This window comes from Ostrinia furnacalis, unplaced genomic scaffold, assembly GCF_004193835.3.
Source record: "Ostrinia furnacalis isolate ACB-3 unplaced genomic scaffold, ASM419383v2 OfSCF5989, whole genome shotgun sequence".
Lineage (NCBI taxonomy): Eukaryota > Metazoa > Arthropoda > Insecta > Lepidoptera > Crambidae > Ostrinia > Ostrinia furnacalis.
Genome location: NW_021136228.1, coordinates 41570 through 62876, shown reverse-complemented (window position 1 = coordinate 62876; position 21307 = coordinate 41570). Strand labels below are relative to the sequence as shown.

General features: G+C 41.1%; 4 protein-coding genes across 9 annotated transcripts; 3 read left to right on the top strand and 1 right to left on the bottom strand.

Annotated features, from left to right (window-relative positions):
* Positions 1–18: 18 nt before the first annotated feature.
* gry (trafficking protein particle complex subunit 11 gry) lies at positions 19–3596 on the bottom strand. Its single transcript, XM_028316894.1, is given in 2 exon segments — positions 19–400; positions 403–3596. Coding segments are annotated over 2 exon segments (3312 nt in total). The 5' UTR covers positions 3455–3596; the 3' UTR covers positions 19–140.
* A 499-nt stretch (positions 3597–4095) lies between these two features.
* On the top strand, positions 4096–5233 carry LOC114361764 (SAP30-binding protein). The gene has a single exon (XM_028316918.1). The coding sequence runs from the start codon at positions 4232–4234 to the stop codon at positions 5093–5095; it is 864 nt and encodes a 287-aa protein (XP_028172719.1). The 5' UTR covers positions 4096–4231; the 3' UTR covers positions 5096–5233.
* A 717-nt stretch (positions 5234–5950) lies between these two features.
* Positions 5951–20764, top strand: LOC114361752 (cysteine and histidine-rich protein 1 homolog). 6 transcript variants are annotated; one of them, XM_028316900.1, is made up of 7 exons: positions 5951–6374; positions 7600–7838; positions 15843–16054; positions 16793–16906; positions 17953–18113; positions 19653–19855; positions 20648–20764. In XM_028316900.1, the coding sequence occupies exons 1-7, from the start codon at positions 6174–6176 to the stop codon at positions 20673–20675; spliced, it is 1158 nt and encodes a 385-aa protein (XP_028172701.1). In that variant the 5' UTR covers positions 5951–6173; the 3' UTR covers positions 20676–20764. The 6 variants fall into 6 exon arrangements, with proteins under 6 accessions (XP_028172701.1, XP_028172700.1, XP_028172699.1 ...); XM_028316899.1 differs by lacking the exons at positions 15843–16054; positions 16793–16906 and adding exons at positions 9160–9371; positions 9971–10084 and having other exon boundaries at positions 5986–6374; XM_028316898.1 differs by lacking the exon at positions 15843–16054 and adding an exon at positions 9160–9371 and having other exon boundaries at positions 6012–6374.
* Positions 14068–14478, top strand: LOC114361754 (uncharacterized). The gene has a single exon (XM_028316904.1). It carries the CDS (start codon positions 14080–14082, stop codon positions 14446–14448), a length of 369 nt encoding a protein of 122 aa, XP_028172705.1. The 5' UTR covers positions 14068–14079; the 3' UTR covers positions 14449–14478.
* Positions 20765–21307: the final 543 nt, after the last annotated feature.

Sequence of the window (21307 nt, the reverse complement as noted above, 5' to 3'; positions counted from 1 at the left end):
AAAGAAGTAAAGAGCAGGTAACAAATAACTGAATTTATTATTAAAATTAATTACAAGGTAACTACAATATAACTTATACATTTTGTTCATAATTATTTACAATTCTGAATATAAGAAGGAATAACATTTCTTCATACAATTTATTTATTGTACTTAGGCATAACAAATATATTCTGTGGAAAGATTTTCTCAAACATTTCTCTTATAACATCTTGATTTGCAGTATCACCCAAGACCGTGGCTTTTAATCGGGGAGGGGTGGTGTTCCCTGTTAGCAGTGGGTGGATGTTGTAGCACAGCTCCACTCGGTCATTGGGCGGGACTGTCACAGCCAACTTCTTGTACCCCGAGAACATGTAGAAGTCTGTGCCCTCCACCGTCAGGCTCAGCCTTATTGGGTATTAGTCTTTCCAATCAAAGTACACTTCAAAGGAACAGACGTCTGAACCTCCACTACTTCAGGATAATTGACTTCAATTGCAATGGGACAGTCGTCTATTGGCAGCCCTGACAAGGCGGTGGTACTCATCACACAGTGACCATCACCATTATTTTTTCGTCTCCATTTAATATTGTATAGACCCACTCTGGTGGGAGTATCGTTAGGCTTGTACTTGGCTTGGATGCATACTGCATCTGATGCTATATTCTTCTCAGCTACCTCTAAGTCACTGATACAAGATGGTGGTTTTGTATCATCAGAATAATTGAAACAATCCAATAGCTCTAATTCTGTATCTACAATTAATAAATCCCATGGGCTTAGGATCTTTATTTGTGGCATGACTATGAAAGGATCATCTACAAAGCATTTTGAAACAGGCTTGAAAGTCATTGATACAAAGTTAGTGGAAACTTCAAAAGGTTTTATAACTGTGATTATAGTGGTGAAATCTTTAACACATTCAAGTTTTGATATTTCAGGAAGATCTATTAGGTATGATACTTTTATTTGAACTGTTGCAGTGGCTGTTCTGTTAGTCTTTAGATAAAATGAAATGGAGTGCTGAGAATACTTGTGAATAGCACCTGCTTTTATCTGAAGGGGCTGTGTTTGGGACTCTCCTTCCTTCAGACTTAACTCTGTAACTGACTCAGGATTTGGATTGTCAGGAGAACTCAACAAAGAGAGTGCAAACTTGACATCATACACTGGACTATTTTCATTGTTTGTGATGGTGAATGTTGTGGGAAACCACTCTCCCTGGAGTGCAGGACTAGAATTATTTATACTTATAGATAATTTACATTCTCTTGGTGTAATAGAGGCAGCAGTCAAAGGCACAATACAATCGAATTCAAAGTCTGCTTTGGGGCTCAAAATGAAATGAAGGAGTTCTGGATGAACAGCAGGTTCTATTGCTTTGTTGTCATCGATTTTGAAATTCATCATGATTTTCCTCTTCTTCTCAGAGCCTAATATGAATGATACATTCTTGATATGTAACTCTGACCCATTATCATGAGGGTTTGGTTTAAAATGACACAAGAACCTTTTAACTTTACCACCTTCCAGTGTAATTGTGTTATTTCCATCATGAGTAATGGGAATTTCAATGGACTCTGAGGCACTGGATATGGTGATAAAGGCTTTTATTGCTTCCAAAACAGTTTCATATGTCAATCTAACATATATTTCTACTTCTATTATTTCATCCATCCTGTACCTTTGCTGTTTGAATTTTGGTTTAACTTCCAGAAAACTGGAAATGTTAACCATGTCCACAACTATCACAAATGGATCCTTTTCTATAGCTGCCTGCCATATTTCCAGTGCCTTGTTCTGTGAATTGACTGGGACATCTGGCTCTGGCCCAGGTATGTTCATGTTAAGTACTGACATAATGTTTTTAAATATTCTGCTTTTGTCTTTGTTTGGCACTTGGATATGCTTAGATAGTGCCTCTATTGAGAGCTGCACATAATCTTGTATTTTAGCTGACAAATAGGCACTTTGTAATGCTCTGTTCAGAACATGGGAGGCTAAGAACCACCATTTTTCTCTCCTATAATCCCAGAGCATATGACTCAACAGGGTCAATGCTTTTCCATAATCTGCTGAATAGTAATACTCATTGGCCATTTCAACTACTAACTGTTTTCTCATTCTGGGAGAATGAAATGTTTTAAACTGAGATATAGCACAGCCCAAAAAACTAATAATCATTGCTGAGTGGTTGAACACTCTCTCATTGTACTGCAGCGCCAGCACAGCCGCCTGCTCCTTCTGAGGGTCATGCGGGTCGGCGCTGAGGCGTCCCGGGCGCCACGGCCTCTGCCCATAGTACTCTACTATACCTTCCATCGGATCAGGAGGGGGAGGATATTTGGTTGCCTCGCTACAAACTGACCTCATAGCCTGCCTTCTTTTGACTGTAAACTGTGCAGCATACTGGTAGTAAAAGCCCGGGTGCTGCGACTGAATTCCTGGAAGACCTGCCCTGATGGCCTCATCAAAAAGTTCTCCAAAGGCACTGTACTGCCGGGCGATCCACGCATAGTGCTCAAAGAGAAGCTCGGTGGCACCCACCCTGCTCTTGTACCTCTCCAGATGGGACTTGAGCTGGGCGATCGCGTCCCGGGGCAAGTTCAGAGCGAAGAGCAGCTTACAGAGCTTGTAATTGATGTACCCCGCGACCGTCCTCACCTCGTGCATATTGGTGTCCACCGTCCTGGTCTCCAGCAGGTTGTTGTAAGCGTGCATGTAGTGTTTGTGGGCTGTACTTAAATCCTGTTTTAACTCATTCAGATATCCCAACTTAAACTGGTGTCTCACAAACAAATACTGATGCGTCGTTTTGTTCAGATGATCCCTGTGCTGCTTGATGTTCTTCGTTTCGTGATGATAGTAATTTTGAGCGATATCATAAAAAGCATTCTCCAAGCGAATAATGTAACCCATGAGGTGATCACTGTGGGGAAGAACGAACAGAGACTTGGATTGTATTTCACACGCGGAGCAGAGCGCCTGCGCGCGCTCGGCGCCCAGCATGTACTCGGAGGGCGGCGGCGCCTGCCCGCCCTGCAGCACCACCACGGCCACGCGCGTGGCGTGCCCCTCCACCGCGGCGCGAATGGACTGCACCTTAGACGCGCATTCTATTATCTTCTCGTTCCACTGCGGATCGTTCCATTCCATGTCATAAAACAGTACGACGACCGCGGGAATCAGCGATGTTCGTTTGTGAATCCAGTTCTTCTTCAGAATTCCCTTGGGAATGTACCATTCGTAGGAGTTTCTTTTGGGTTTCACTACGGGGAACTCGAAAGTGTTATTGAGCAGCTTGAAGCGCACCGCGGCTCGGTCGGGCCGCCTGTTGTTGGAGAACGCGTCCCATATCTCCTTGTGCACCGCATTGTTCACTGCATCCAATCCCGAGAGCCCGATCAGCGCCAATGGCTTCAGTATTATCTCGGGCGGAAAATCGGTATAATCACTGGGTTGCACTGCCATCCCTGTAGTGGCACTGGGACTAGTGTTCCTACTATTTTTGCATATCACAATTAGAAATTACAAGATTGGGCAAAATGTTTTTTGATTTTTAGGATTTCCAACACCCCCATCCTTCGTCAAAATTAAATGTCACTATTTTGACAGCTGTTTAGTTCCGTTATTCAATTATAATAGATTTTGATACCCAATTCATACAATGTACAACATAAAAAGTAAAAAAAATGTAAATGCAGTTTTAGTCAAGAAACTTTAAGATCAATTTAAATCTGACTTTGGTATAAGGTTCTTTTAAAAAAGAGTAAACAAGGAAATACGTGTGGATTATTTTGTTGCATGAAATGAAACGCATTTTGTATGCGTTGCGGTTTTCGTTCGGAAATAGTATAGATTGAGATATTTTTTTCATAAACATGTCGCGCTTGTCGCTGAGGTCCTTGCAAGTTGCGTATTAAATTCTTCCGAATGATTTGTGAGTTCTGTCTGCGCATTGATGCATGGATGGATGAGATAGAGTTTGATGTATATTAGAGCTCGTTAGAATTAAGGCTAAAAAATGGATATATTTATAATAAAAATATTCGATGAAATTGAACATAATTCATTTTAGAACGAAATATTAAAAGTCAGTTTTATTTGACAATTGACATGTGGTTGACAGCATCATCTGTGGTTTTGTCAGTGTACCAATTTTACTGAGTTTTGATTTTTGATAAAAATTCAATAATATTATTAGTGATTAACCAATAAACCGAGACTGAGACGCAAGAAATTCCCAAAATGACATCTCAAGCCTTAGCATCACTTACAGCTACCTACACAGACTCCGAGGGAGAGGAAAGCATTGTTGATGAACAGACACCTGAAAAAGAGGATCCAAAAGTTGTCCATTCTGCGCCCGTCAGTCCAAAAAAGGCTGAGGAAGGCACAAAATCTTCATCTGCACCACCGTCTCCCAAACGGCGCCTGGTTTCATATGTAGATGACACCATAGTTTCGGATGAAGAGCAGTTGTCGCCGAACGCTGAAGATCAAGATGATATGCGACGTTTGTCAATGGAAACCGATACCGATGAAGCCATCCCGCGCTCGGACCCCGACGACTCGCAGGACGGCGTCAGCATACCGCCGGAGCCGCCGGGCAAGTGCCCCAAGGAACTGCAGGAATCCATAGCCAAGTTCTACAGTCGCATGTTGAGCGAAGGCCTAGACATGAATAGAATAATTCAAGACAAAAAGAACTTTAGGAATCCCAGTATTTATGAGAAATTAATTCAATTTTGTGATATAAATGAGCTAGACACTAACTATCCTCCTGAAATATATGACCCGCTGAAATGGGGGAAAGAATCGTATTATGATGAATTGTCGCGAGTACAAAAATTTGAAATGGATAGGAGAGAAAAGGAAAAGAAAGATAAATTATCTAAGATTGATTTTATAACAGGTGTTGCAAAGAAACCAGAAAGTGATGATGAGAAAAAAAGAAAGTCTAAGTGGGACCAGGCTGCGCCAAACGTGGGAACCAAGCCCGCCATCAAGCAGCCCGGCCTGCTGCAGCAGCCGCTCACCAGCAACGTCACGGGCACCAAGAGCACCGTCATCTCTGCCTTTGGATCTCTCCCTAAGAAAACTAAGATGTGACTTGAAACCAAGGCTTATGAGAAAGTTAAGCCATAAAAGTATTTTTTTCTCAAGCACAAGAGCTGAGTGTGACTTCTACAGACGAATTTTGTAATGTGGTGTTTTTGAACAGTGTGCAGTGTACATATTCAATTAAAATTACAACAAATAAATTTAATTTAATAAATAATTTGGTATTCATAAATGTTTCTTTGATTTTTATGTTGTACTAAGCTATTCAATCAACCCCATAAAGTAAGATAAAATAAAATATTTTTTAAAACACTGATTCAAATCAAATACAAAAGATATTTTTAAATTATTTTAAATCTATAGCCACAACCTTTTTTGCTGCTACAAGCTCATTCTGTGGCTACAAGCTTTGCATAATTTGGGAGTTCAGGACTAGATGGCGCTGTTTAAAAAAATATCTATAGTGATGTGACTTCACTCGATTCTTTTAGGTAGGCACCGAATAAGAAAAATAGATTTCTTTATCTAGAACTGAGCCCCGATTACGGTAATTTTTTACGTTTCCAATCCAGACGCGTTTCTGATTCTGCGATACGATTGGTCAAAACAGCTGACGTACGCTGTTGAACGACCAATCGTATCGCAGAATCGAGAAGCGTGTCTGGATTGTAGACGTTAAAAGTTACCGTAATCGGGGCTCTGACTGATTTCTCCATAATCACTTTAGTACTCTCCACTGGGTGCTGGACTGCTGGTTGCTCAAGGTCTTTTAAATCGGTAAGCGATCAAAACAACTCGATAATTAATTGATAGGGGTTTCGTTACGAGTTTTTGATTCGGTTAAAAACCGTATGAGAAGCGTTCCATTCGTTTTTAAGTCCTTATAACGGGACAGTTCGTTTAATTTTATCAAGTGACATTTTATACGAGTGTAATTGAATATACGATAACGATTGAAAAAACACTAATCTGTGACCTATATCGCCCATCACTATTTAATTTTTCTCTTTGTTGTTGTGTTGTTGTCGTCTATTCCAAATTTGGTTTGTTTTTATCAGTCGTCAATCGCCTTTGTAGCGTTGATCTGTCATATTTGTCTGTGTTTTGCTAATTTAATTTTCGCGCAATGGCTGAAGCTCCCGAGAGCGAGCCTGTGCCCTCGTCCAGCGAGCCCGCTGTCGAATGCGACGCAAAAGAGGACGAAGGGCCATTGTTGAAGAAGCGTAAGCTCGCTGACAAAGAAACGACTGAAAAGCTCGAGCACAGGCTCGGGGGCATCCTGTGCTGCACAGTGTGCCTCGACCTGCCTCCAGCGGCCGTGTTTCAGGTATTTTAAAACAGCTGATCACGAAAAATGCGCGAATCAGCTGTTTTGACTTAATTTCTTTAAATTACGTAACAAGCTAAACTCTACCTAGCTAGAGCGCAGCTTGCGAAACCCATAAGTGCGTCGTGCAGACGCCCACACGACGTGCTTGTCACTTTAATCAAATCCAATCTCGGGCGTCACTGAATAACTTAAGTGTAACTTTACTATTGTACAGTGTGGATATCTCATTGTTCATGGCCTCTGTTGTTGTGGCTGATGCTAGGTACTGTGTAGTAGGAACTGTGTCTATTGCCTACTTATAATGTATGTGGATGATATAGTGATCTATTGTGTACTGATACTTATGTATTGTCGACATTGGAGCATTGTACTAAGCACCTGTGATTTTGTATAGGATAGCCTAGTTTGTATGATTTGTAGTAATTTAATATAGCCTGTATGACTCTTGTAACATTTCGCGTTAATAAAGAAATGTTTCAGAGATGTAGTTCTTTCTTTATTCAGATCTCCCCTCAAACTCCCTTTCCTAACTATAAAGAACAAAGAACATTTTTTCTCAAATTCAGTTATCACTTTGCCAATTAATATTTCAATCATTAATTACATATTCCATTATAGGTTTAGATGTCAGATAATATACTTTTTTTCATCCTTAATACATAATTCCAAATGTTAAAATTTAGTATCACAAATATTTATCAAAGCACTTAATACCAGAAAGAGTACCTACAGTAATTTGAGTTAATTTAAAGATTTGCACTTAAAAGAAGATAAAGCAATGATAACTGCATGTTTTGAACATAAAGCATAAACATTTCTCTTCACATGCCATTAAATATGATTTCTTTCTGTTCCAGCATATTGTGTAGTTTGTTTACAGGAGCCACAACCGATGAGGGGCTGAGGTAGACCGCACACACCATAACGTTGTCTTTGTCTTTTACAGAGTGATGCACTGACACATATCAACATTTACCTAAACAATTTTAATGCAGTCACATCACCTATTTTGCAGTTAATTTAATTTTTTTTAGTCTTTGCAGTCATCAAAATGCTTCAATTGAGTTACAGTTGATATTTCCAGTATTTTGTTAATTAGAATTTAATTCGTAAGCAGGGTTAGAGTTTTAGTGTCACTTTGATCACAGAATGTTAATATGTGTCCAAGCGTCATCGAGGACACGCCACCGTTGCGTCGTCTGAACGTTGTTTCCGATTTCAGTGTAGCAATGGCCACCTTATGTGCGCCCCGTGCTTCAATCACTTGCTGGCGGACGCGCGCCTGCGCGACGAGTCGGCCACGTGCCCCAACTGCCGCGTGGACATCTCCAAGACGCTGGCGTCGCGCAACCTCGCCGTCGAGAAGACGGTCTCGGAGCTGCCGTCCGAGTGCAAGTACTGCACGCAGATGTTCCCGCGCCACTCGCTGCAGCATCACGAGGACAAAACTTGCGAGGATAGGTGAGTTGTGTTTTCTTCAGTAGTGCGATATGTTTGACCCACATCGATGCGAAATGAGCCTTTACCTCTACGCCTCCGAACATTCCAGCCCCAGGAGCAGAACCTTGTATTGATTGCTTAAACCAAAAGTTTTGCTATCCTGAAAAATGGTCCTTCGAGCCAGATTTAGATGACTTTAGACTAGAAGAAGTATCTTTTTTACTCTTCTACCATTTCTCCATCCGCATCCGCATCTCAGCTAGGGCACCGAAGCATTTTATGTGCTTGAGATCCTGTTTCTAAATGCATCTTTATTTAAACAAAGGCACATAAAGCAAAAACACTAAAGTTTACGGAGCGATAAGAAGCGGCGGTTAAATTGTACTGAACTTTGTACATTATTTATCTCATGACGTTATCGATTTAGGTATGTTAAAAATATTTTTTTAGGCTAAAGATAGCAAATAAAATCATTTTTTTTATATCTCGAGTTGTCTCACATTTGCTAGAGATTTTATTGGCCGGCAGATTGTAATTCGAAAATACATTGTTGATACCGGTTTCGTGATTTTAGATGGGCCCCGCCAATTCTTGCAATGGGTATCAGTGCCTCCCGCAGTCGACTGACAGTTCCGTTCTCCTCAGGGATTACAAGTTCGCGCAAATCGTAGTGTCGGCGCCTCTGCGGAGGCGCTGCGTGGAGAGTTTGGTTCGCGTGGCGGCGGCGCTGTACGCGCTGTGCGCCGGCGCGCTGCGGCGCGCGTACCTCGTGTCCGCGTCGCCGCCGCGCGCGCGCCGCGCCTACCGCAGGTGCGTGCCGCTACTAACGCCTGCCGCGACGCGAACCAAACTCATCTGCGATTACTAACAAAAGCGATTTGCCTAAAATTGTTATCAGATAATACATATTAATAACAAACTAAGCTATTAACAGGTGGCGACGAGGAATTTGATCTTAATTTATTAACAGTTCGGAATAGTGGGGGTAAAGGAAATTATCTACGTAATTACATAGGGTCTTCAAAAATAACGTGGGGTTTTCCACTTACTATTGAACGTACCTCTCATATTTAAAACGCTCTTAAGAACTGCTGGCCTAAAGCAGAGTAAATACAAATGAGTAGGTCATCTTCATAGAAACGCACCGAGCGCGGTTTGTATGTGAGCGCGCGCCAATACGTATGCGGCGCGCACGCACACACTGATAAAATTCAGCGCACCTCACCGCTAATCCACGCTAAGAGATTAGAGTTTAGCCTGCCTATAGCTTGTGATAGACTCCACGACATGCCCCTTCTCGTGTATCGGTTGCCACTGGTACTGAACTAGCGTCGGTGTGCAGGCTGACTGGCTGCCGCTACGAGTGCATCGGCTGCCCGTGGCGCGGCGCGGCGCACGAGGCGGGCGCGCACGAGGCGGCGTGCGCGCACCCGCGCAAGCCCGCCGCCGACGTGGCCGACGTGCTGGCCGAGCGCGAGCGCCGCGCCAAGGACCACGCCGCCGTCTACACGCAGCTGCTCGACCTGCTCTCGTATGAGAAGATCACATTCAATGGTGAGTCCACTTCGCAGCCGAAAAACGACTGTTCGACAAACTTCGCTGTGAAAGGTTTGTCACAGCGACCTCCATGGCTGGTTAAAGGCTTCCCCCAGTGTTTTCACAGCTAGTGGTTGACCAGACAGGCGTGAGAATGAGTTGATCCTCTTTCCTTAAGTATCCTGCCCACTGATCCCAGCAACTCTGGTGCAAAGAGATCGCAGTCAACGGTAAGTGATCATCACACCTAAAACTTTCATCCCATATGTTTGTAACTTTGTAAAAGTACCAGAATGTCCCGAAACAACGGTGAGTGTGTGTGGTAGTAGTGGTCAAAGTGGACTTCCATTCCGTGCCACCAGTTAGGTATATGTAGAGCATGAAAGGAGATCTTGACATTGAGCATGCGTTCGTAAAGGGCAAATTCAAGATTTAAAATTTTGGTTGAGGGTAAAATTTCAAAATTGATGCATCCGAATTAACATCTGCATGAATATCAGTGTTACCATTGAAAAATATTGGAGAAATGATATCAAATTTTTTTTTAAATGACTGGTTTATAGTAAACGAATGGGAATCGGAAGTAGCCCTATATGATCGTATGTTCAATGTTCAAGAGTTCAGCGAGAGCCCGGCGGCGCGCGGCTGGCCGAGAACCGCGGCGGCCATGGTGCAGGAAAAGATCTGTCAACAGATCTCGGGGCTTGACGGCAACTGTGGTGTGTTCGTTGGTAAGAGCTTTCTGACATCTGTTGATAAGAGAAGAGACTACGAGTACTCGTCAATCCAGAAAAAAAAAAACAATATTATCACTTCTACGCTTAGGTTTACATTCCTCGAATTTATAAAAAGAACAAATGCCAAAAGGCAGAAATTACTACATGAACTTCGAGTCTTCAAAATTTGTAATTACCTACTAAATGTTGCCACCAATTAACGCTAATTGATTCTGACCTTTATCTGTTTATGTAGTTAGACATGAATAGGCTATTAGAATGCATAGAGATAACGTAGTGGCACCAATGACCGACAAGAACCAATGACCGACACTTTATTTTTTGATTCAATAAAATAAGAGTATAAAATCGATTTCTTAATATGTCACACTTGCGGCTGGAGTACCGGTGAAAATAACAACACTTCTTAGTAAAATCCTTAAGGAAGCGAGTACATTTTTTGTTAATTACACTACTGTATTGTAACTTATTTGAATTTTATCTTTTTCACGGGTTACTTTAAGAAGTATAGAATCCATTTTTGTTATAACGAATTTAAAATGTTATTTTGATATTAGTAAAATGTTGGTGTCGATCACTGGTTTTCACAAACTGACTTTTCCAATAATCGACACGTGTCGATAGTAATTTTTTGGAACATTTTTCATTTTACAACCGAATATACATAGTTCTTATGACTTTGCGCATTTAGTAGATATTTGAAGTAAACTATTCATNTTTTTTATCGTGGTTTGTACTTTTGTTGAACTTTGGCGGCTCGTAACTAGCTATTCAATCATTATCTGGATCAGAAATTTATTTTATTTGAATAAAGACATATTCGATATTAATACCAAATAAAAAAAACTGTTGAAATCACGCGAGAAAAAAAATTGAAGCAGTTTTTAGGTCAAATTTCGGAAAAATCTGAAAAAAGTATAAAAATTGACATATCTCCTAAACTATAAAACTTTAGCCATAGAAAGTAAGGTTCAATAATTAGCAAATGACCTCCTCTATACGCTTATTAGCTATGGCGGGTTCAGTTCCAGTCACCCTGTATATTACTAATACACAAGATGTCACAGTATTGAATGAATTAATCACAGGCTCGAAATTGTGCTTTAATCTTGTACTTCAATAAGACTATCGACATTTCACCCAAAAGATGCCCAATTTATACTATCTACTTATACTAATGTTATAAATGCAAAAAGTAACTGTCTGTCTGCCTGTCTTGATTTTACGCCTAAACCACTAAACCGATTTTGATGAAATTTGGCATAGTTTGAGTCCCGGGAAAGAAGATAGGATAGTTTTTATCCCGGTTTATGAAACAGGGACGCGCGTGATAAAGTTTTTCTGTGACAGACAAAAATCCACGCGGGCGAAGCCGCGGGCCGAAAGCTAGTAATAAAATATGGCAAATGAAATGAAATAACTCGCGGTTCCATTTCATTGGGCTTTGGTTTTGGTGGACACCGTCGGGTTTTAGTGGGTAGCCCGCTTAGTGAGCATGCGGGGAGATATCCACATAACCCGTGACCAGTCACCATTGACCAGTGGGTATGCGCAAAGTAAGTAAAAGAGCGTAAAAAAAGGCTCAAAACTGTGCTTGCGTTACGTCACTATTCATGAATAAGACCATTGACATTTCAGCCAAATGATGCCCAATGATAAATAAAGGCCTTCCCCTCTTCCAGGTACTTCTCACGATCTTCACCAGATCGTCGGTCCACCTAGTGTGAGGCTAAGTTACGTCTTCCGGCCCGTGGCAGGAAAACTTTTCTGCCCCAACTGCCATCAGCTCTACGAGCCATGGGCCCTGCCCACACAAGTAAGACCATAAATGAATCTACTGTAACATACGTATTATCTACACTAGTCTACACTAATCTTATAAAGAGTAAAACTTTGTTTGTTTGGTTGTAATGAATAGGCTCAAAAACTACTGGACCGTTTTTAAAAATTCTTTCACCATTCGAAAGCTACATTATCCACGAGTAACATAGGCTAAATTGTATTTTGGGAAAATATCGGGTTCCGTAAAATATGTAGATAATGTAGTCCACGCGCGCGTAGTACTAATATTTTAATGATTTTAACATTGTAGTAAGAGCAATTTTAAACGATTCTAGAGTCGTTAAATGTTATGTTCTTTTTAACTTTTCGCAAAATTAGCACAACTTAATCTCTCGCCAAAAGCGTTGAATTTAAAAGTGCCCTCATACGGTACAAGAAGCGAAGTTGTTAGCTTAAGTGGGCCACGTAACTATCTAAGTGACAACAAAGTTGTCGTAACTTAGCAAGTTAACTAACTCGATGAGTTGCGATGGTGCGGATTGTCGCGTCCGATAATAGAGCTTTGTTGAGATCTTTTAGGGTTCTGCTGGAAGAATAGAAAACCCCCTCTATCGTACTTTTACACCCGTATTCACAAATGATGCTTGCTCAAGTGAAGCAGCAAATCGATTGCACAGCGTTGAATAGAGGTGCGCACTGTGAGATCTCATTATAATGTTTGTGAATGAATACGGGCGTTATTTAAGAAGAGCTATAGGGTTAAATATTTTTCATCGCTTTCAAACCATACAATTTTGTGACTAAACATTAGTACCTACCTACAGCAGCCATAATTTTCAGATCTCTTTCAATTAAAAATAAAATAAAAAACTTACCCACAGTCGATCTAATTTGAACTACGCCTCACTTACCTGAAAAGAAAAATCATCATTGTTAGTAATTATCAAACGAGAAGATAAGATCGCTTGATAATGATCATGAACATAGCTGATTGTAAAATTGAGACGTAACATTAACTATTAAATTGATTAAAGTTTCAAATTCATTCATATTAGTAGGTAAAATTAAAACTTGATATAAAATATTAAGTTGCGTTTACAAACCGAATATTTTCACGAATAATATTAAATGTTAACTGATTAATTAACCAAATTTCACTAAAACCATTTGGTACTCTAGTGCTTTAATGAATTTTACGTCAATTGATCACACAGATTTCACACCACCTCTATATCTAAAAACAAATCACAACAATCTGTACAAAGTTAAACATATGTAGGATTATAATATCTATGGTGTAAATACATACTCCATTGTCTTAAACTCTTTGGATGAACGAACGAGTGTGAGCGAGACGAACGTATGGAGAGTGAGTGAGAAGGAAGGAAAGGTGGTCATGGCGGCAAGACGGTTATGAGTAAGTGTGGCTCTGTATTTTATAAAAGAAGAATAAACATATTGTTGGAAGAAACTGATTTTCCTTGCGAAGCCCCGTCCCTACAAATTTTGGGGGCTCGTCCGGGATAATTATCTCCGCGGTGGACGGTGTACTTCGCGAGAAAATCTCAAAAGACGTACGAGCACACGCGTACGACGACGCCATTGTACCGGCCGGCGTGTTTCAAGATTCAGACGGGATCATACGACGGAAACATGCCGAACTACGGCAAAGAAAGACGTAAAAGCCGACAAGACGACTATGAAGATTGTGATGACGACAATATCACGCATAACCCGACGCACATGTTGCAAATGACGGCGGAGTTGGTGCCTAGATACAGCGGGAGAGATAATACCTATCCCGTGTCACGCTGGATTGAAGACGTCGAGAGCAACGCGGAAATATTCGGTTGGTCTCCGTTGCAGCAGCTGCTGGTGGCACGAAGGTCACTGACGGACACTGCGCAGCTGTGGCTCAGATCCGAACGTCCGTTTAAGAGCTGGGACGACTTGAAGGCCGCGATATCGAAAGAATTCCCAGACACCGTGGACATCAAAGCTATTCACGAACAAATGAGTGCTAGAAAGAAGCGGGTGGATGAAACATGCCTCGACTATATGCTGATCATGAAGGAGTTAGGCAAGCGTGGCAAGATGCCGGACTACGTTGCGATTAAATACATCGTTGACGGAATCGTGGACGTAGAAACAAACAAGATCATGCTTTACGGTGTTACAACCTATAACGACTGATGGTTGGTATAAACATGAGATGTAAAGAAGACCTGGAAATATTGGATTTACTAAGACAAGAAGAGATTGATCAATATGATGAACAAAGAGAAGACATTAGAATGAAAGCTAAGCAGCAAATACTTCAGGTACAGGAGGAAAATAGGAAGACTTTCAATGAGAAGAGGAAACCAAGTTCTCAATACAAAGAAGGAGATTTGGTGGCCATAAAGAGGACTCAGTATGGACCGGGTTTGAAGCTGAAACCTAAGTATCTAGGACCGTACCGGGTGACGAAGGTTAAGCGGAAAGATCGTTACGACGTAGAGAAGGTGGATACTGCTGCTGAAGGGCCTAATAAGACGTCCAGCTCAGCTGATCAAATGAAGCCGTGGCCTAATTAGGTAAAGTATCTTGCTATTTAAATAAGAGGTGATGAATGAAAGGATTTGTAAATTAAAAACCACTTTTATTACAATTGTTAGGTCATTCATTATTGTATATTTTATTTCACTAAAATGTAAAGTTTATTGTAGTTCATGTTTCACTAACTGATTTGATTAATTATAAAGATGAACAATATTACAATTTTATAAACATTGGTGTGTTTAGAACTTGAATATCTTAAGACTTGATATTGAGTAACCTGAAATTAAAGATTTCGAATTATTTCTATAAGATTAATAAATAAGATGATATACACTATCTTAGATGTAAAGTGTTTAAGACTAAGTTGAAGATTGATTTATAATAAGATGATAACTGTAAAATGTGTAAAAGTGTAAAATGAGATGTGTACTATGTAAGGAGTCAAAAATCTAAAATGTTAAGGATTTCATGTAAATTGTAAGAATAGTAGTTGTTAGATGTTTATTTAAGTAGTTATTTACAAAGTATGTTTTGTGTAGGAAGTTAAAAGTTAAATGTTTGAGAGTTTGAGTTTTGAACTATTGGATGTTTGAATAAGTTTTTATTTACAAAGTTAGCTATGTATAAAGTTTAAGATGTTGTTGTTAGGAATTAATGTAACTAAAGTTTAATGAGCTGAGTATTTACAAAGTTTAATGATGTTTAATGAAAGTTAGTGTTTGTAGCCTAAGATTGTCTGAGGACAGACAAAGACAGGATTGCCGAGAGTGTAGGATTGTAACATCTATGGCGTAAATACTCTATTGTTTTAAACTCTTTGGATGAACGAACGAGTGTGAGCGAGACGAACGTATGGAGAGTGAGTGAGAAGGAAGGAAAGGGTCATGGCGGCAAGACGGTTATGAGTAAGTGTGGCTCTGTATTTTAAAAAGAAGAATAAACTTATTGTTGGAAGAAACTGATTTTCCTTGCGAAGCCCCGTCCCTACATACATATTAATAACAAACTAAGCTATTAACAGGTGGCGACGAGGAATTTGATCTTAATTTATTAACAGTTCGGAATAGTGGGGGTAAAGGAAATTATCTACGTAATTACATAGGGTCTTCAAAAATAACGTGGGGTTTTCCACTTACTATTGAACGAACCTCTCATATTTAAAACGCTCTTAAGAACTGCTGGCCTAAAGCAGAGTCAATACAAATGAGTAGGTCATCTTCATAGAAACGCACCGAGCGCGGTTTGTATGTGAGCGCGCGCCAATACGTATGCGGCGCGCACGCACACACTGACAAAATTCAGCGCACCTCACCGCTAATCCACGCTAAGAGATTAGAGTTTAGCCTGTCTATAGCTTGTGATAGACTCCACGACATGCCCCTTCTCGTGTATCGGTTGCCACTGGTACTGAACTAGCGTCGGTGTGCAGGCTGACGGGTTGCCGCTACGAGTGCATCGGCTGCCCGTGGCGCGGCGCGGCGCACGAGGCGGGCGCGCACGAGGCGGCGTGCGCGCACCCGCGCAAGCCCGCCGCCGACGTGGCCGACGTGCTGGCCGAGCGCGAGCGCCGCGCCAAGGACCACGCCGCCGTCTACACGCAGCTGCTCGACCTGCTCTCGTACGAGAAGATCACCTTCAATGGTGAGTCTACTTTGCAGCCGAAAGACCTCCATGGCTCGACCTGTTGTCCTACAAGAAGATCACCTTCAATGGCGAGTCTACTTTGCAGCCGAAAGACTTCCATGCCTTGACCTGTTGTTCTACAAGAAGATCACCTTCAATAGCGAGTTCACTTCGCAGCCGAAAAACGACTGTTTGACAAACCTCGCTGTGAGAGGTTTGTCACAGGCACCGATTGACCTAAAGACCTCCATGGCTGGATAGAAGCCTCCCCTAGCATTTTCACAGCCATCAACAGGGGTGAAAATGCGTTAATCCTCCTTTAAGTATCCTGCCCACTGATCCCAGCAACTCTGGTGCAAGAAGATTGCATTTAACGGTAAGTGATCATCACATCTAAAACTCCTATCCCATTGTGTTTGTAGAAGTACCACGATGACCCGAAACAACGGTGAGTGTGTGTGGTAGTAGGTCAAAGTGGACTTCCATTCCGTGCCACCAGTTAGGTATATGTAGAGCATGAAAGGAGATCTTGACATTGAGCATGCGTTCGTAAAGGGCAAATTCAAGATTTAAAATTTTGGTTGAGGGTAAAATTTCAAAATTGATGCATCCGAATTAACATCTGCATGAATATCAGTGTTACCATTGAAAAATATTGGAGAAATGATATCAAAATTATTTTTTTAAATGACTGGTTTATAATAAATGAATGGGAATCGGAAGTGGCCCTATATGATCGTATGTTCAATGTTCAAGAGTTCAGCGAGAGCCCGTCGCCGCGCGGCTGGCCGAGAACCGCGGCGGCCATGGTGCAGGAAAAGATCTGTCAACAGATCTCGGGGCTTGACGGCAACTGTGGTGTGTTCATTGGTAAGAGCTTTCTGACATCTGTTGATAAGAGAAGAGACTACGAGTACTCGTCAATCCAGAAAAAAAACAATATTATCACTTCTACGCTTAGGTTTACATTCCTCGAATGAAAAAGAAGAAATGCCAAAAGGCAGAAATTACTACATGAATGAACTTCGAGTCTTCAAAATTCGTAATTACCTACTAACCTTTGCCACCAATTAACGCTAATTGATTCTGACCTTTATCTGTTTATGTAGTTAGACATGAATACTAGGCTATTAGAATTCATAGAGATAGAATAGTGAGTGGGTGAATCACTGAGTGACTTTTGATATTCTTATCTACAACTGCGTCTTACGCGATGATAAAAGTAACAAGATGCAATTTAACTTTACATATTAGTTCAGAATCAGACTATCAACTTTCTCTTTCTGTGTCAATAGCTAAACAAAATCAGTTTAAAGGTCAACACTCAACGAGTTTCGTCACGTTTGCGTTGGCTGGTCCACTTTCGTTTTATTCAATTTATGATAAATGATAGAGTTAGACCAAAAGTCTAGTGCAGAGCAGACTCAAAATTACAATATTCTCCTGTTATGCCTTAAAGTGTTACAGAATCTCTACAAGTGTACCTATATCACTAAAAAAATCAGCTGATCTGTTTTAGTCTGACCCAAATTTTGATAATTTTGGGTCTTCAACGGTATTTCTAGCTGTAACCTGCATCGAACAACTTCCCGCGACCTTCAACCAGATCGCCGGTCCACCTAGTGGGGAGCCTGCCTACACTACGTCTTCAGTCCCTGAAGTACCTGGATGAGGGCAGCGTAGGATCGGTCGATATGGGAGGTCTTTGTCCACCTGTGGACGTCATTTGGCTAAAACGAACGAACAGCATTTCTGTAGCAGCTTTAGTTCAACAGTATTTTATGGCCTTCATCATTCATGGCACATACTCTAAAAGAGTCAGTAAAGATTTTGTAGAAAAATCTGTTGAAAATTATGTGTGGATTGCGTGAGGAGTACGAGTACGCCTGTATCTAAGCTTGCTCTTATCCTTGCAGACCTGCAGCTAAAGCCGTACCGCACCGAGGAGTACGTGCACAAGCTGTACTACGAGACGTCTCGCTTCACGGCCTTCGGCCACCAGTGGGTGGTCAAGGCCTTCGTCAACAAGAACCAGCGAGACCCCACGCAGAGCTCCGAGCGAGAGATCACTTACCAGGTCAGTACGATTCTGTTAATGACAATTTTAGTTTTAGTATTTTCTTTCTACAAAGACAGACTATCGTCTTCTTACTTTTTTCTTGAATTTATTTTTAACGCTGATTTAAAGGCAAATATGTGCAATACATAGTTACGAAGTGAAGCGACAATAGCCCACTAGATTTTGGCATCTCTGTCGATCGCTGGACTATTGTGGCGATCCTAACCATAAAGTTAATACATAACTGTTTTTTGCATACCAAAAATTACTATTTATTTTTAGTCATTACGAAATCTAACGAATAGTTAATACTTACGTAATTTACCCAAAAAAAAGCAGTTGCAGTTGTGTTTAGGTTAGAATTTGTGACAGTGCGGGTCATTGGTCACGCTGTCTGCTGGCACTGGCATTGTAGATAATGAAATGAATAGTTTGCCTACACTTTGCCTTACCTAACAGTTTCTAATTTTGTGTGGTGTGCAATAAAGAGTTTGTCTGTCTACGTTTCGATTCGTCAATAACGTTGGCTACGTGTTCTGCCTGTATTCAATTTTACATGGAAGTTTCTCAAGGCATCTTTTCTATATTGCATTTGCATTGCATACTTATACCTATTATTTCTTTCTTACTAAACGGCATTTATCCCACCTCTCGTTCCCACCACTGCAACTCCTGTGTAGCCAGGATCTACAGCTTGACCGCCACGAAAACCCAACCAATGAAGGTCAAGTTTGTCCCGGGGGAAAGTTAATTAAACTGTCATTGGACCCGCAACGAAATTAATCAGAAGAACATATTTTGTTCGAAATTAAGGTTAGACTTCCCTTCCCTTGCTCAATCCACCTTGTCATTTGTGCCTTGCAGATAATCCTAAAGGGTAAGCCTAGATAGGATTCACTCTTACAGTCGGTAGAGATAACTAGAGCCTCGGTAACCCACAACGTCGTCATTTGACTCTTGCAGATAATCCTAAAGAGCAAGCCTAGATAGTTTTCACTCCTACAGTCGATATACATATATGACCAACCAGAGCCTCGGTCACAACGTCATCGTTTGATTGTTGAACCTTGCAGATAATCATAAAGGGCAAGCCAAGATATGATTCAGAATATCCCGTCCGGGTAGCTTGGGGTCATTGGGGATTCTACGTGCTCACGGACCAGGCTTTACAGAGATGCCCAAACCCACGCTGTCATAATAATCATAATCATTTATTTGCAATTAAACATGGTATATAAAGATGTTAGGTACAGACAGTGAGAACTATACATGTTTAGCTAAAATTATTAGCATGCAAAAGTTAAATTAGAAACACCACAATATTAGCGACGATTCTAAAGAAGAACAAAACTACAGCAAGTCAAAGAACTCTTTTAAATCGTAAAGTGTCAGTGATAGCAACCATTTACTCAAATGTTTCTTAAAATTACAAATGCTTAATGTCCTAAATTCTTTGGGGATTTTATTATAGATTTTAATACACATGATTAAACAGCTATTTTTGTACTGCACTGTTTTTGGGGTGACCTGAAGTACCAACCTGTTTGTGCCTTGCAGATAATCCTGAAGAGCAAGCCGAGCAGCCCGCTGCCGCTGCAGTGGCTGTGGCTGCGCGGCCCGTACGGCGAGGCGGCCTGCACGCCGCGCGCGCTGGCGCACGCCTTCAGCGACGACGCGCCCGACGCGCCGCCGCTGCCGCTGCCGCTCGCCGACCCCGCCGACGCCAACCGCCTGCTGCTCAACAAGGCCATACAGTTCCGGTGAGGTTGCTCATCAGTTCAGCCACAGGACGTCCACTGCTGAACATAGGCCTCCCCCAATGCTTTCCATGTTGATCGATTGGTAGCGGCCTGCGTCCAGCGCTTCCCTGCTACCTTTATGATGGCGTCGGTCCACCTTGTGGGTGGACGTCTCGCGCTGCGTTTTCCGGTACGCGGCCTCCATTCCAGAACCTTGCTGCCCCATCGGCCGTCAGTTCTGCGAGATTGCAAAACTGTTTTGAAATTTAAACGACTCTACAGTGTCGCCATAGGTAGTTGTAATTATTTTTATAAAAAAAAGAGCGCTTACTGTTTCTAAAACAACACATCTTCCGTTTATTACCGTGACACATTCGCGACACCCCCGACTTTTGCATGTCGAGCGCATACCGAGATTTGAATTTCGAAGGAAAGCTCGCGTTTCGTCCGTTTATATGAAGTTACAATACTGTATGATAGTATTACCGTGGCTCGGGCGTCTCCGCACGAGTGGCTCGACTAAATGAGCCGCTCCTGCGCCTGAGCATGCTCAACTGGATACGAGGCTTTAGATTTTAAAGAGGCACTATTAAATCAAACCGTAACCGTGCAGTTACCGCCTCAAAACAGGAGTAAAAGAGCATAAAATATTTACTAAAGAGTAAAGACCTATGATGTCACTAATTGTTTGATAATTGAATAACCTATTGTTTTGAAAGCAAGCTATTTACCTCATTTTGAAAGACTGCCTATCTAGTCATCATAACTTTCGGTTAAAATATTAGGTTTAAACAAATTTATGTTTGTTTGCAGCCTCATAATGTTCCTGGCGACGAAGTGAGGCGGCCCGCGCGCGCCGCTCCCCCGCGCCCTCCCCTCCCCCTCCCTGTCCGCAGGGAACCCCGAAATCATGATTTGAAATTAGAATGTAGGTCCAATTTTATTTTTATTTTGACTTGACCAATGATTTTCGACAAAAGCATGCGTATTTTTTATTCTAGACTTATTGAGATAGACTTCTGTGAGTTGAGTTTTCTCTCTCAACACTCCAAAATTAATAATTTTCTCAGTTTACTTAGGTTATCTACGCAAGTAAATAGTAATCATCAAATGACATGATTTATAGTGATTTTCGTAATGACAATTGCTGCTATTTTTACCACAACAGTAGTGGCGTTACGCCTCTACTACTGTCAGAAGCCTAGGCTAGGTTTCATTCATGTCCAAATTATATTATTATTCAATTCATACATGTCCTTTAATGAATCCAAATTATTTTCAAAAATATTACGTGACTTATTCATGATTGAATCGTAATCATCATTTTACAAATACACATTCCTTCACGACTCAAAATAACTAAGATTACGAATATTCACTAACCATATTTATTTACAAATATAGGTTTTTTAAGATATTATATTTTAATTGCGATTGTGTTGTTTATTTTAATGTTATAACAGAATTAAATAA

Excerpts from the sequence above, each read along its gene's own strand:
- LOC114361754 (XM_028316904.1), top strand. The coding sequence starts at position 14,080 with ATGAGATGTAAAGAAGACCTGGAAATATTGGATTTACTAAGACAAGAA.
- LOC114361764 (XM_028316918.1), top strand. The coding sequence starts at position 4,232 with ATGACATCTCAAGCCTTAGCATCACTTACAGCTACCTACACAGACTCC.
- LOC114361752 (XM_028316900.1), top strand. The coding sequence starts at position 6,174 with ATGGCTGAAGCTCCCGAGAGCGAGCCTGTGCCCTCGTCCAGCGAGCCC. Across the intron at positions 16,055-16,792 it reads CGAGAAGATCACCTTCAATG|AGTTCAGCGAGAGCCCGTCG; the intron begins GTGAGTCTACTT and ends TCAATGTTCAAG. Across the intron at positions 18,114-19,652 it reads AGCGAGAGATCACTTACCAG|ATAATCCTGAAGAGCAAGCC; the intron begins GTCAGTACGATT and ends TGTGCCTTGCAG.